At 39.2% G+C, this 16,131-nt stretch overlaps 1 protein-coding gene across 3 annotated transcripts in view; it reads right to left on the minus strand.

Annotated features, from left to right (window-relative positions):
- brip1 (BRCA1 interacting helicase 1) overlaps nt 1-16,131 on the minus strand; it is a 34,169-nt gene that overhangs the window by 10,307 nt on the left and 7,731 nt on the right. For 2 of the 3 annotated variants that reach the window (XM_067365624.1, XM_067365623.1), the window contains exons 7-14: nt 13,812-14,114; nt 10,623-10,844; nt 9,977-10,176; nt 9,183-9,315; nt 8,943-9,097; nt 7,935-8,103; nt 7,687-7,827; nt 7,316-7,477 (exon numbers count right to left, since the gene is read on the minus strand). In XM_067365624.1, coding sequence (XP_067221725.1) covers nt 7,316-7,477; nt 7,687-7,827; nt 7,935-8,103; nt 8,943-9,097; nt 9,183-9,315; nt 9,977-10,176; nt 10,623-10,844; nt 13,812-14,114 — 1,485 coding nt within the window. Of the gene's footprint in view, nt 1-7,315; nt 7,478-7,686; nt 7,828-7,934; nt 8,104-8,942; nt 9,098-9,182; nt 9,316-9,976; nt 10,177-10,622; nt 10,845-13,811; nt 14,115-15,345; nt 15,404-16,131 lie in introns of those variants that run through there. The other variant, XM_067365625.1, reaches the window with a different exon arrangement.

Consider the following 16,131-nt stretch of genomic DNA (forward strand, 5'->3'; position numbering starts at 1 on the left):
AGCCTGAGAACGAAAGCTCACAGCAAGACACAGGAAGTTTCTCTTCTGTCTTCTCTCTAGTTCCTGTTACTGAAAACAGATAAATTGTGAGTATAAACTCTGTTCATAATAAAAAAAAATCACTGTTATAGTGCTATTGTCAGTGACTCCCAAGGGAGGAACACTGATCTAAAAGCTCTCCCTCACAGTGAGCAACTCTTGTCTCTGCTGTACACATTTTCCTCTCGAATAGGCATGCCTTTACAATCCAAGAGAATCTTCACTGGCTTGGAAATGTGTTAGAAGGGTCAAGCAAAAGTTCTTGTGATCAGCAAAAAAAACTTCTCATGACTGCAGGAATTTGTGGCTTCATTCAGATAAACAAAAACAAAGAAATAAGAAGTGCCTCAGGGCTCGGTATTAGGATCATTACACTTTTGTTGTTTAAAGGACAGAAACACTATGCATGCACACACTTTACTAAAGAAGACATTAAATTCACAACTATTAAATATTAAATCCCATCTGAGGTAGCTGAGACTTCTACACCATGAAAACAATTTTACACACGGATGTGACTGTGAAGTGAAGCAAGCACCAATTTCATCAGGTCTGTGCTTATAGGAACAAACAAGCAACTTGTCTTCAATAAAACATGACACTTGTGCTGAAGCTGCAACATAAACACATACATGTAACCATTTCAAAGACTAACAATCGCTGCAAATCCGATATGAATAAAAGGTGAATTATTAAAGCATTCTCTCAGTAGACTGCCAAAGGAACAAAACAACCATTATACACACTGTACTTGGAGAAAATTCAGATTTCTGCAGAAGAGTTCATGACAAGAGAAGCAGGAGGACAGGAGGAAAAAAAAAAAACAGGAAAAGCTGAAACAAAAAAACATGACTAATTTAGACAAATACCACTGATGGGTTTGGATGCTGTATTCAGCATCTTAAATTCTCCTTAAGGGTCAATGTTATTAATTTGTGCTTGGCCTGAAGTGTAACCTGATGATGACCTGAGCATAACAGGATAATAAAATACTGCCCCTTAAAAGACAGGGACACATGCAAGCACAAAGACTCCTTGTATAAGCTTGTTGTTTATATTCCCAGAGCTGTAATTTGTAAAGCCTTATAAAAGCGGGCGAAATACAATACAGTGCCACTCCAGGAGTCCCTTGGCTCAAAGGGTAATGGTCTTAATGCTTTTATCTCACAGACACTGTGAGTAAACATCACTCTATGTCTGCTTCTATTCAGTCATTTCATTACAGGCACATTTTCCACATCCCTCATTTTGACAGACTACAGCCATAGTTTGAAAACCCAAAAGAGAAGCCAATTAGCAATGGGGTAGAAACTCAAGATTATCTCAAGATTCTACAGGCTCAAAACTACATATTTTTCAAAATCTATCTATGCTTGCTCTCCACCAATTTGTACTGCACTAACTAAATACACTCATGCAAGTAAGCAAAACACCACATTGAATCTATCAATTAATCAATCAAATCAAATAAAAAAAAAAGTGAAGAATTTAACCTATCAACAATAAAAGAATAAAATGGACAGCATCCAATGTTGCCAATAGAAATTAGGCACTGCAAGTGTACACTTCTGTTTTAAGACGTTTGGACAAGGACTGGGAGTTTGTGGGGGTGGTGGTGATGGGATGAGCACATGGCCTTCATGCCTAATTCATAGGCATTATCTGACAAGAGCAGCGCTGTTTCCACAGGGCCTAGACCAGGACACAGCAGAATGAAAATGTCAATCTGCACACTTGGCTGAGGCTCAGGTGCACAAACATGGCAGAAGTGACCCTACACCATCCCTTTCTGAGGTCAGTGACAGTGCCATCAAACAGAAGGCATGCTCAAAGACGACATGTACGCACTAGTACCAAACAATCTCCGACAAATGATAAGAGGCATTTAACCTCACATCCTCATTCCACTGTGTACATCTGGAGAATGACAATCACAGTCTAACTTCAGATAAAAAGGTTTAAGGACTAATAAAATTATTTCCAACTGTAATATTACAGTAAAGTGTGAGAATGTCTGACAACACAGAACTAGGCTACATCTAACCATCAGTATGAGTGTATAAGGCATGTGTAGCCCCACTTCTGACACCTCATCTCTCACACTGCTCCAGAGGGTTGGGAGCTTACGACAGCAGTGACCCAGTCTCATGCCTTATTCAAGGCCCCCTTACAGCAGACTTACAGCAGAATCTCACATCTTCAGAACTCTGCAGCAGACTAACATTATCAGCAAAAGACCACAACACGTTGTTCATCCAGTCAGTTGCATTTAATGACTGACAGTTGTATTTAAGAGCTGATCATGATCCTGAACATAAATCAGGAGGCAGAAGTGAACAACATGAGAAAGCAGCAAAGCAAATGACTGTATAATCAGATAACTTCACAATCCACTTCTCTAAATGTTGAGTAATGCCTGTTACCATAGTAAATATCAAAGCACAACAATCTTGAATATGCTATATTAACTATTGCTGTTTCTATCTAATGGTGGTGAAACAACCATAATTCTTAGCAAATAAACAAAATTATTAGCGTATCAGTGGGATTGAAGAGATTTGCAAAAATTATGTAACCATCTTAATGTGAGTAAATACTCAAACTTTTGTCAATAACCAGACTATTGGTGTATATGAAAATTTGGATGCAGTTGAAAAGCTCACATCTCAGATGTCTACATAAGAATGGGTTAACATGTCAAGAGAAGCTGTTGATAAAACAAAGTGGAGTGAAGACTATCTAGCAAACATCCAGAAGCACAACAAAAGCTGAATAATTCATTGTGGTATTTCGACTAAATATATGCATCGCTCAGCTTGTGTCACCATGCTAGATTAAGTCGACCGGATGCAGTTCTCCGAGGGGACATGGAGGCGAGGTGGCACAGAGGCACAACTGTGTGTATTCTCTCTCACGCTCTCATTTCCTCTGCCACCTACACTACTCTTTATTCTGCTTTTCTTCAACCTTGATGCCATTTTGTCATGTGGCAACACATTACTGTTTTTTTCTTTGCAAAAGGCCTCTAAATAATGGACAAACTTGGTTGTAGGGTGGCATAAATGAAACATAGCGCCCTGGTGGCGGCAGGAGAAGACGTGTAGCTGCTGTAAATAATTCAGCTGCAAATATCACAGTCATGATCACGCCAAGGACGGAGCAGAGTGGCGCCCCTGCCACCTGCTAGCAAGCACCGACACTTCTCAGTGCTGACGCGGAGCAGGCTATTAGTGTGAGGCCAACAGTGAGAACTAAACAGCACAGATTTAAAAAAACAAAAAACAAAAAAACAACAACAAACAAACAAGATCTATTAAATCTATTCGGAGATAAGAGACATTAGTGGTGGGAAACTAATAGCTTGACTTATAATAGCACCCAGAATATGGTTCATTTATATATAATATTCAACCTTTCCAAACTTTATGAAAGATTATTTTTCTCCCACCCCTAATAAATATTTATATAATAAATTTAAAAAGTTACTTCTTAACTAGTTCTTGAAATATATAATCTCTCTCTATATATATATATAAGCAATGTTATATATTATGTACAATTTTGCTATGAACATTGTAAACAATAATGAAAATAATCTAAAATGAAAATACAGTGCACAGCGTAAATGAGCACACCCCCTTTGAAAAGTAACATTTTAAACAATATCTCAATGAACACAAAAACAATTTCCAAAAATGTCAAGACTAAGTTTTATATAACATCTGTTTAACTTATAACAAAAAAGTAAGGTTAATAATATATCTTATAGAACTAAATTTTCACCCCACTGAAAGTCTCTGGAGCAAAGATACATTTTAGACTACAAATGTCTAATTTAACAAGAATTCAACCACAGGTGAGTCTAATTATTCATTACACGGGTGTCCAGCAGACAGTTGACTATAAAAGGATGTTAAAACCCCTTCCCATTTCATGCTGTCAGCAATGGCACCACATGAAAGAAAAATGTCATTATAATATAATCAAAATAATCGTCAAAATAATTTTTTTTACACCAGAAAGGTGAAGGCTACAAGAAGATCAGTAAAGCTTTACTTATCAGTCAGAATACTGTAGCAAAAGTGGTACAAAAATTTTAAAAAGATGGAACTGCAGCCATCTCACAGAGACGTCCAGGTAGTCCATGGAAGTTAACACCTCGACAGGTGTTCAAACCTTCTGATGAGAAGAGTTGAAGAAAATCGGCATGAAAGTTCACTGCAGTTATTTAAAGAAGTAGAAAGCCAAAATTGGGTGACTATTTCCCATGACACAATAGGGCGTACACTGCAGAGGAATGGCATGCACGGGTGCCGTCCACGAAAGAAGCCTCTCCTAAAGCCCAGGCACAAAAAATCCAGCCTAGAGTTTGCCAGGGCCCATGCTTACAAAGATGAAGACTACTGTGACTCTATACTCTGGAGTGATGAGACCAAGATAAATGTTTTTGGAACTGATGGCTTCAAAACTGTATTGTGTCGCAAAGGTGAGGAATACAAAGAAAAATGCATGGTGCCTACAGTGAATCATGGTGGTGGCAGTGTCCTTATGTGGGGCTACAAGAGTGCTGCTGGTGCCGGGAGCTGCATTTCATTGATGGCATCATGAATTCACAGATGTACTGCTCTATACTGAAAGAGAAGATGCTACCATCACTCCGTGCCCTTGGTCGTCATGTACTTTTCCAACATGACAATGATCCTAAACACACATCTAAGGCCACTGCTGGATTTCTGAAGAAGAACAGGGTGAAAGTGATTCAGTGGCTCCTGATCTGAACCCAATCGAACACCTATGGGGAATTCTGAAGAGACAAGATGAGCATCACTCTCCATCCAGCATTCAGTCTCTAAAAGAGGTCATTCTTGAAGAATGGAAAAAGACAGATGCTGCAAAATGTCACCAACTTGTTCATTCCATGCCTAAAAGACTTGGTGCTGTCATTAAAAATCATGGAGGCCATACAAAGTACTAGATGTAGTAGTTTTTGTTGTGGGGTGTACTCATTTTTGCATCACCCTAATTTAAGTAAAACTGAAAAATGTGTAATCTAAGTTATATTATTAACCTTACTTTCATGTTATAAGTTAAACAGATGTTATATTACACATAGTCTTGTCAACATTTTGGAAATTGTTTTTGTGTTCACTGAGATATTGTTTAAAATGTTACTTTTCAAAGGGGGTGTACTCATTTTACGCTGAGCACTGTATATATGATATAAATATACAATATATATATATATATACACTGTATGTGTAAAATCACATATTTACAAAATAAAATATGTAAAATATATAAAGCAAAATCACTAATAAAACAAACGAACAAATAAACAAAGTATTTCTGTAATACAATTATCTTGGACCACATGTGCTACAGTATCTCTGCTAATACTGCTGAGACTGCATTTATGGCTATGCCTAGGAGACTGCAGACAGTATGCTGACAGGCCTTGGGGGCTCATAGCCTGCGCCCAGACCCCCTGCAGAGCACTTTGACTTTGAGTGGATGCAAGTTATATAGATACATCCACCAACCCCTCCTTTCCACCCCACTTCAAGCGCCAGGCGCCAGTTTAGATGCATCTTCACACAGACAGTTTGGCGACGTCAGTTCTAATGGCTCTTATCTTAATCTGCTTTAAAAGCATCCTGCATTTCCACAAGATCTTTTCACCTTTCCAAGCCCACATTTAATAAGCAGGCCATCCTAACTGTTTAGCCCTTCTTGTCATAAGGTCATGCCAGAAAATACAGGCTGCTGCGGTTAACAGGGGTCCAACTGAGACAGGTTGGAAGCTGCAAAACCACATCTTGAGAACTGTAAAGGGCCTGCGTGTGTGAGTTATAAATGATAATGCTGGGGTCCTGGGGCTGGTATAGCACAATTGGTGCCATGGGGAAATGAACAGAGCAAATGTCCAGAACAGACACACATCATACACATGGTCCCTAGCAGAAAGGAGAGATAGTGATCAAGCAGTAGTGGAGAGGTGTCTGGAGACTACAGATGCTCTGGTCTGCTCCTCCATAGATGGGACTCACAGGCTCCGGAACTTCCACAGTCTCCAATGAGTCCCTAAACTGCTCAATTTCCAGATTAAATATTAATCCACATGGAAAATTCATACATGGACATGATATACAATAGGGAATTTATGTGGTCAATTTATAAAGAAACTGGTTCTTGTCTTAAAGTTAGGGTAGCATACTATGATTCTGGTAGGCTAAATATATTGGAAATGTACACTAAGTGTACATCAACACAAAGATGTACATGCACACACACACACACACACACACACACACACACACACACACACACACACACACACACACACACACACACACACACACAGACACAGACATTTGAGAATGTTAATCATCCCCTCTGAGGGTACATCATGACAGGCAGCTTGAATAGGGCTGAATTATTCATTAGCTAAACGTAACAAACAATGAGGAACAAAGTATTTTTCAATGGTTTTCAATAATTGAGCCTGTTACCTGAAAAGGGATACAGAAAACCATGAGCCAGCACTCAAAGGTTTGTTCATTATCCATAATACATTACAGCTACGTATTACTAGTGCATTTGGTCATCGTCTGACCGCTGCTATTGAATTTTGAAACAGCTTCTTCTGGTGTTATGACTTCTGGATCCTCTACCCGAATGTCAGACAGCAACCACAGTCTTACACAGCACGCAGATCATATTTTTACTGCAGTTCTGAGGAAACCATCAGCATGTTTAGAGAAATGCAAAATTGTGGTCTCTAAGGCCTCCCAGTGGCAGCTTTGTAGAGCTGCAGTACCAAATTGACATGACTTAAACAACAACTCATGGTTCAGAATCTTAGATTTTGATAGATTCTTTAGAAGCAAATAAATATGGATGAGATTAAATGGTTAACTGGATTTTTATATTTTCTGTTGCCACAGTACTAGATTGAAGCGGGAGGTTGCCAGTGTAGTGCTATGCAGTTGCTAAGATGTTTAGGTTGGCTGCTTGGCCATTGCTAGGTCAGCTGGTACTAAAAAATCAAATGAGACCATTCAAAATTCTCTATGGCCCTTAAATATGGCTCAGGTACTGGCCATTTTATAACTTGCATATCATTCATATCCTAAGCACAAATGGTGCTCCTAAATAAATTGAAAACTTGGAGTTAGAGGTTTTTTCAAATTCTTAACCAAATGTATGAGCAATACTTGTGTTGTGATACTTGTGTTAACCAGCACCAACAATTGCAGAGAATATTGACTGTACACACCTTGTAGGATGGCAGGAAGCAGAGAACCCCTCGACTCACTGTGTGGCACACTTTCAAAAGCAGAGCCCCTACTTCATCCTGGAAGGCAAACGTCTCTGCATGCTGAAATGTGGCACAAAGTTTACGACCCTGAGGCCCTGCACCAACTGTTCCGACCCAGACCTGCAACATAAACACACACCTATTATACAACTCAGAAGTTACACTAGCATTCAAAAGTCTGTGGTTATTAAGGTTTTCTTTAAATAAATTAAAACTTTTATTTAGATAGAAAAACAGCCATTTTAATTTGTAATAATCTTTCACAATATAACTGTTTTTACTGTATTTTTTGCTGGTTGCACATCCTGAAAATGCTATGTAGCAATGACCTGTGACTTGCTGATAACGTGATTGGCCTCTAGCTGGATGGAGAATTTAATGCCCAGCTCAGAGGAAAAGGAACCCATGGGAGAGAGGGTGCCTGAAGTCAGCACAATACTCCGCACTGAATCGCTCAGATCTGAAAATGCCTGCAATGACACAAACCACCAACCAATACAGATTACAATTCATATTCATACTGACACCATTCAAAGTGGATTTTAAAAGTCCTGCAGCAAGCATAGTTGTTTCTCACCACAGCAGGGTTGAGGCACCAAAAGCTGAGGGTGTGCACTAGAGTTTTGGTGCGGGTGCTCTGTCGGCGACGTTGGGGTCGTGCAAAAAAGCCATGAGCATCAGGCGGGTCCTGCTGGGTGGTCCACATGTAGCTCTGCTGGAGAGCCACACGGTAATCATCTGCAAACCTGTACAGATTTACAAACAGAGAAATTAAGTAAAACCAAAAGATGAATGTGAAATAACTGGAATTTGGGGTACACGAGCATATAGTAGAAGTTTATTCAAAGCTTTTAAAAAGAGACAAGGATTATCAAGCACACTAAAATACATTGGGAGATATTTTTGTGCATTAAACTAGGGCTGGGAGATATGCCAATTATTTGAAGATACATTTGTATGATTTAGCTGGCAATATTAAATTAGGAAACATTTATTCATCTACTAAGTTTCCTGAAGTCTGTGTCATCAGACTATTTTCACCAATCCACAATGTCCTGCAAATTTAAATATCAGTATCAAAAAGTTTTCCATTGATTAGTTCAAACTAATCTTTGGAGTTTATTAATTCATTATTTATTAATTAACTCTGATTCATTTAGTATGTTCTAGTTCTAGTATGTTCTAAGTGGCACTTTCCATGCAATAACGACATTTTGTAAAAATATAATGTAGGTAAATATTATAACCAAGTATTGTTATATTGAAACAATTAAATGAAAAATGTGGAAAAGCCAATGGGAAACAAGCACTATTTATTTATAACTAAAATTCACTATTTTACTTCTAGCAGCTTATTTTGAATTTATGATTCCTCTCTAAATTTTATACTTAAAGTTCTCTTTTACACTTAAATCTTGTCAACTTTTAAGAGTAGACTAGCATTAAGATAATTTAAAGCAAAAAGACATGGACTAGATGCCATAAAACTCCAACTGCGATTTCAAGGGGACTTTAAAAATCACTGCCAAAAACCTTTTTAGAGATAGTAAGGTAAGAAGAATGATGGGTAGTTTGTGATAATGACCTGCAATTTTGTCTGAAAAGAAATTCCAGCACCATAAAGAGGCTTTTGAGCATTGACTGAGTGTTGGAGCTGATGGTGGGAACCTGCACCGTATCTTCTCTCCCGTTCACTACCCCGATCCGCTCCTCCTTCTCTAGTACTGCTGCCAGGTTTTTCTACACAAATCAGATAAAAAGGAGGGCAGACTGTTAGTATACTCCTTCTGGTAAAAGGGGAGAAAGATACACAGAGGAAGAATACCTGTAGCAAAGAGAAGGTGTCTGCTGTGATGCCAAGACCATGGAAGATGCCAAGAACCTCCGTTCCTGTCCAGACCTTACACGAAGACTCATAATTACGCTCCTCCAAGGCATTGCAGCTTTCCTGCACCCAGCTTCATAAAAGTATGGACACAAATATATAAATTAATTTCATTTCAATTCTTTCAAAGAGAAATAATTGAACTATTTAGCTTCCAATTTAACAACAACAACAAAAAAAAAACCATTGGTCCACATAAAGAAATATTAAATATATTATTATCGATTCTGAGATTAGTTTTAATAGCAGATGGTGCTCCAGGCTAGTTTTTAAACACACACTCTCAAACACTTACGAAGAAGACTGCTGGACAGCACTCATGTGTTCGGCTGAGTCACATAAGTTTAAATATACTTGCACCTCGGCTCAGAACACTTTTATGATGCGAGATTTGTAATTCGCTTCAACCTTTTCGAACTTTATGAATGATTATTTTAGGTTTAAGTGGTGTGTGTAAAGGAACTGGAAGCAGGCAGTGTACAAGTGTTTCTAAAGCATGTATAGTAGTGCCATCTGCGGTTTAAAAACTAAGCTCAGAATTGATTCTAGAAAGAATCACGATACATCGGAATATAACAGAATTGCTCTAGATTCCTTGTATCGTGAATTGTCCCAGCCCTAATTAAGAATTTTCATAAAGCAGATCTCTGACATATTACAACTCATGACGAAGCAGAATATGGATGTCCCACCGCCTATTGTGTGAAACTAATGAAGAAAAGAGGGGGTCATACTTGGCAAGGCTGCAGCAGAAGGCTAGCAGTGGCCTGTGTTGATCGCGCCGAATGTTGTGTGTCACCATTCCGTCGATCTCATCACGTGCCAGCAACAGCTGAGCTTGATTCAGGGTGAAACTGGCACTCTCACGGGCACAGTCCTCTATGTTATGAGCCTCGTCCAGCACTACAATCTGCTCCTTCAGATTGATTTCCATCTGGAAAGAGGAGCAAAATGACAGTCATCACCAGATGGATACATATAAAAATCCTTAAAATATCCAAGCACATGTTTTATCAATCTTACTTGAAGACTTTAATTGATTTCTTTAAAATAGGGGTGATTTTTAAAATGTTTTTAGTCTCTGACACAAAAAGATATTCTTAAACTGATAAATGTGGTATCACTCAAAAAAAGTAAAACATAATTGTCTGGGCCATTTTTAAACCATATTATTACACGCCTGCGATCATCAGTTGAATTCCATATTAATTTTCAAAATAACCAGTTCCCATAAATTATTCCCATTATAAAGCTCAATTTGCAAATATAAATAATCTATATAAGGCAACATAATTATATCTATATAAATAAAAATGTAGTTCATTACAATCTGTATATACTGAAACTTAAATTATAGGAAACTTATGGATTGATGCTCACACTCTCACGAATGAGAGGGTCCAGCAGGTAGTTGTAAGGACAGAACACAATGCAGGCCTCTTGCATGAGTTCCCGTGCTGCGTAGTAAGCACAGGATCGCAGCTTGCCACCAAGACGCACCAGATCCTCAATGTCCCAGGCCTGGTGTAGCCCGTGAACCCACTGTAAAGAGCTCTGATCACGCATTTTATGCACATTGTGGTAGTACCGGCATGACAGACCCTGAAACGACATGGAAATACACAAATGCACACAGATAAGCATCATAAAGCAATGTTGAGATGCATTTGATAACACTTAAGTGGTAAAGCATAGTGCTAGCAAAACCAAGGTTGCGGGTTTGAATCCCAGGGAATGTGTGTACTGATATAATGAATGGTTGATGTAAGAAAATGTGAATGTTTTGATGAAATTAAAACTCAATCACTATTCAGATGGATCCTTAATGGTTTCTACTGGACAGAGTGACATCACAATCACTTCCTTATGTGTATGTGTAATGTGCTTTTATATGATTATTTTTGGCAGCTGCCTCACTGCAGAAAAGGGAAGCATGGAACTTGTAACATGCCGCTGAAAGGCTGATAGCAGCTTCCAGTATACATACTCAAAGAGGGATTAGTCGTCAATGAGAGCATAGGATAAACGTCAACCCGATCGTGCCATTTTGATCCCCCTGTCTTCCAACCCTTATGATGGTGATGATGGCACCACTGAGGGGTGTGCGACCTAACAACAAGTGTCTGAAAGGCCTACGCACTTCAGCTATTCTGTAGGGCCAGATGAGCAGAATAAAGACTCGGAGTGAGGCTCATAAGAGGACACAAAAGATGGGGCCTCAGGGAGGATGAGGAAAATGACAGCTCATTCTCTCCTCTATGTGAGAAGGGTTGTCAGCACGGTCTTCCCTGCTTTCATGTGCAGGGATGCGACACAGTCGAGAGGTGAGTGGACACCTGTGGTGACAGCGTAATAGGCATCATTATGAGGGCTGCCCGATGGTCAGAGACTAAGTAACATGGACAATACAGAATCTCCCACTGGAACAAAGTGTGTTTGAAGCCTTTGACAAGGCTGCACAACAAAAAAGGTCTGTATGACTGATTGGGGATATTGTCGCCTGTAACCGTTTTCCACAGCTTTGGTGACGGAGATTAAGTTTGTGAAACCTTAAAGCGAGGGTTTGCATTTCACCGTAGGCAGCTCGTCTTCTTTTCTTACGACAGTATCACAGTGAAAGGAGAAGAGGGTTCACAGAATAAGTGGCCACACTTGCAGTTTGGCCTGCAGGCCACTGTGAAGATCAGGAAATGAGGTGTTTAGTTCCACAGCAAAGAGTGGGTCAATCTCCGTTCACAAGATCTAATGTAAGACTTTCAATGGCAAATAAATTCATGATGGGTTGATCACTACACTCAATGATGAAACAGGGTACAGGCCATTAACTGTACACTTAGGTGGTCAGTGGAAATAGTGTGTGCAGGGGTGATCTTTTACTAGACACACATATCATGCATCATAAAAATAAATCAAAACTGACACCATTCTGATGAGGATGCACCACAATTTCGACCACCGAAAATGCCATTCTTCAGTCAAATATCCAAAATGCAGAAAGAATCTGTTAAAGGGTTCGTTCACCCAAAAATGAAAATTCTGTCATTTATTACTCACCCTCATGTAGTTCCACACCCGTAAAACCTTTGTTTATCTTCAGAACACAAATTAAGATATTTTTGATAAAATCGATTACTTTGACAGTTTGATATAAGCTCTGAACCATTGATTCGAAACAAAGGATTCGTAAAGCTGCGAAGCTTCATGAAGCAGTGTTTTGAAATCTCCCATAACTAGATATTGTTGAAAGTCGTTATTTTGTTGGGTTTTTTTGCACACAAAAAGTATTCTTTCTGGGCATCTGAAAGTGTTCATTATCTTGCTGGCAATAGTGGCCTCACTGAGCCATTGGATTTTAACAATAATATTTTAATTTGTGTTTCGAAGATGAACAAAGGTCTTACGGGTGTGGAATGAGATGAGGGTGAGTAATTGTTGACATTATTTTCATTTTTGGCTGAACAAACCCTTGAAGGTGCGGCCACATTTACAGTTTTTTTGCAGGTGAAATCCAGTCATTTCAATAGGAATCCACATAATTTGGAATCTCCCCTTGCAGATTTCGCAAACGGTTTTAAGTTGATCACATCATAATGTGACCTTTTGCACCTTTACTACTTAACACTATAGACCTTATGCGCCAGAGAAACAAACATGCCGCCATCTTTATAATATTGTCTTTGAACTTCCGTTTTCGCGGTAGCCCTGTACATTTCTATGGCATCGCTGTTGAAGAATAATTAGCTGGTGAAGTGGATTTACTTGTTGTAGAGTTAATGAAAGTGATCATGAGCATTGTAGTGTTTAAAGCAGATGTCTTAACAAATGTCAGCAGACCCAGAAGATTTTAAAATGAGCAGTTCATTCATAAATACGTAAGAACGCTGTGGAAATACAAACCGGAAGTCAAAAGACAACGAGCACAGCGCTGAAAAGGGGCGGGGCTACATAAGGTCTATTAAGTTTGGCTGAAGTCATCGTTGCATTGGACAACATGTGCATAACTGCACTGTTCTGACATCTATACAGCTGTACGGTATTTTTATAAAGTTGTCAGAATCAAGATCTTTAAGTACAAATGACAACAGAAAACATGCAATCAATTAGAAAATACTGTATATCATTATTAAAACAATATTAGAATATTTTAGTTATAAAAATTCTAAATTTAATATTATTTATTAACATTTTAAAAAAAATACTAATCAAGAATATATTCTAAATATGAAAATATATTGGAAAAACATTAATCAAATTTGTTTAGTTATTCCAAATAAAGGCTGAATTTTTGTTTTGGCCAAGAATTTTCATTTTGCTGCATCACTACAGCCTAGAAATACAAGTAAAGGCTTCATGACAATGAGAGAAAAAGCTTCATTGTTGATCTTATTAGGTTTCTCTCACAACACTAATATTGAGTTCAGAGTTTCATAAAAGGCCTTGAACTCAGTGAACCTAAATCTACTCTCTTTTATCCCTCTCAGAGGCACTAATGATGACAGATGAATGAAGAACCTGTGCTCAAAGGTGGTTGCGATATCACAGTGTAACCTGGGAAGGGGGGCGACTCACGTTCTTGGCCTCCAGCAGCTCCTTGCAGCGCTCGTTGCGGTTGGCATGAGGTACCACTTCGGGGTGGACACAGGTGTGGTCTCGGCTGGACAGTATTGTCATGGGCACGGTGGAGTAAAGTGTCCGTTTCAACTCCCGTGCAATCTGTGTGATCTGCTTATGAGTACGAGTGCCGAAAAAGATCTTTGGGATCTTTTTCCTCCCGCTTCCCTCTTTATCTTTCTCGTTGTCCTTGGACTTTTCAACCAGTTTCTGTCCTGCTTTGAGGTTGGCGCAAGGACAGCGAGAACAAGACACGGGAGACTGTCGGACACAAAGAGAGAGAGAAAAACAAGTCAAGCATAAACATTACAAAGAGAAACAACATACTTGATGCAATTCTACAGCCCTTGTTTGTCCAGCTCATGAAAAGGCCTTTGTATTAGCAGCTATATAGACAATCATTCAAATAACAGGTAAATGCTATAAGTCAAGACACAATGACCCCAAGCAAGACTGTAATTTTAGACTGCGCCATTGTTCATGCTACTGGCCTCCTGATTGGATCTCCTTAATTGCAGCTTTCACACAAAGGGCCATGCTTGCCTGCAGCCAGCTCTAGTGGTGAAACTGATCTTGAGGATGGTATGAGCATTTTAAGTGTCCCACTTTCCCCTCTATTCATGGGAATGACACGATTCATGTGTTACACAGTTGGTGTCAAACAGAGTCATTGCTTCACTTTGTGGGAGACAGTGTTATTGTCCGAGTACTGAAATACTGCATGCATAAAACAAGAAAAGCTTGTTAAGTATTTTAATCTATCTACACTACTTTAGGTTTTTCCTCTCAACAACATGATTTTGTCCAGACATGACTGATAATTTGTTGATATTACAATTCTATACTATTTTGTGTAAAAAAAAAAAAAAAAAAAAGCAAATCAATCACTAAATGCTAAAAGTGACTTTAAGGCATCATGACATTATAATGTACATTGTGAAAAAAAAAAAAAAAAATCAATATTCATTATGAAATTTGCTAGAAATTACATTTAACTGTGTTATTAAAATATTTGTGTTATTAATTTTACCTTTGCTGACATTTAACACTAATGTAATCTAAATGAGTGTGCATAATTTAATATTTAATAAATATAAGATTTTATCAAATAAAATCTCTTATACAGGTTTTCCTTCAGTCCTTCAAAATAACAGTAGCTTCTTTTCCTTTCCTAAGAGTGACAGTAAGATTATCCCTCATAAGCAAATGCTAAGTCACAGCGTGTGTTACACCTTCACATCAGGGATCAAGCTGTCCTTTAGCCTGCACTCCACTGAAGAGGTCCAGCTCCAGTTACCTAAGCTGCTTCTCAAACCTTGTTTGTCATTAAATATTACAGTAAGTGATAGAATGGAAGCGAATGTGAGCCTGTCTTGCAAACCGTCCCCCGGTGGGACAAAGACCAGGTCCGACGTGCTAAATAAACAGAGAGCTGGCAGCAGCTAAGGTTACGGCTTCGCAGGAAGAGTTACGGCCCTGCCGATCACCTTACCTGCTGCTGCCACATTCAATAGGCCAGTCCAAGTATCCTGCCTCCTATACCGAATAATTACTTATTCATCGCAGGGGGGAGAGAAAGGGCCAATTGTGAATGGGAGGCCTTGTCAGTAGCCGTGCAGGAAACAGCTGACACAAGGCTATCCGTTACATGCAGCCTGCCACAGTTTCGGCCCCTCTCGCTACCGCACACCAAATAAGACACCCCTGGAATGCAGATAACAGCCTCCATTGGCCAGACCTGCCGCCATAGACACATTCAGGCGGAGTGGCGCATTCTTTCCGGTGAGGGCCTGATATCAGTGGAGCAGAGAGCTACACCACAGGCCACTCCAGACCTCAACAGCGGCTCCTAATAAAACAGTGCGTGGCATTGTGTGGGAGCGTTAACCCAAGCATGCTGTTCCAGTCAGGGGCAGACACCTGCAGATGCATCTAGCAGCTCATTGCTCTGCTAATAAAATGTGGCCATTGTTCTGGAACCAAAAAATGAGCAAGGATATTGGGAAAGCGTCTTCAGGGGTTTGTAGCAGCACTGGTGTACAATGACAGCATTTCACAGCTCCTGGGGGACCTAACAGCTAGTTACTGTTCAGGGCCAACACACATACTAGAAATACAAAAAATAAGCTGCAAGTCACTATGTGGTGCGTTTTAGGGGTAATGGATACATGAAGAGTAGAATAAGGAACTTATTTTTGCTGGATTTTTTTTTTTTTTTTAAACAAACCAGAACTGTGACAGTTAGTACTGTTAATGGTTCCCGCATGAGTATTCTTCT

The sequence above is a fragment of the Chanodichthys erythropterus genome, chromosome 17 (assembly GCF_024489055.1).
Source record: "Chanodichthys erythropterus isolate Z2021 chromosome 17, ASM2448905v1, whole genome shotgun sequence".
Lineage (NCBI taxonomy): Eukaryota > Metazoa > Chordata > Actinopteri > Cypriniformes > Xenocyprididae > Chanodichthys > Chanodichthys erythropterus.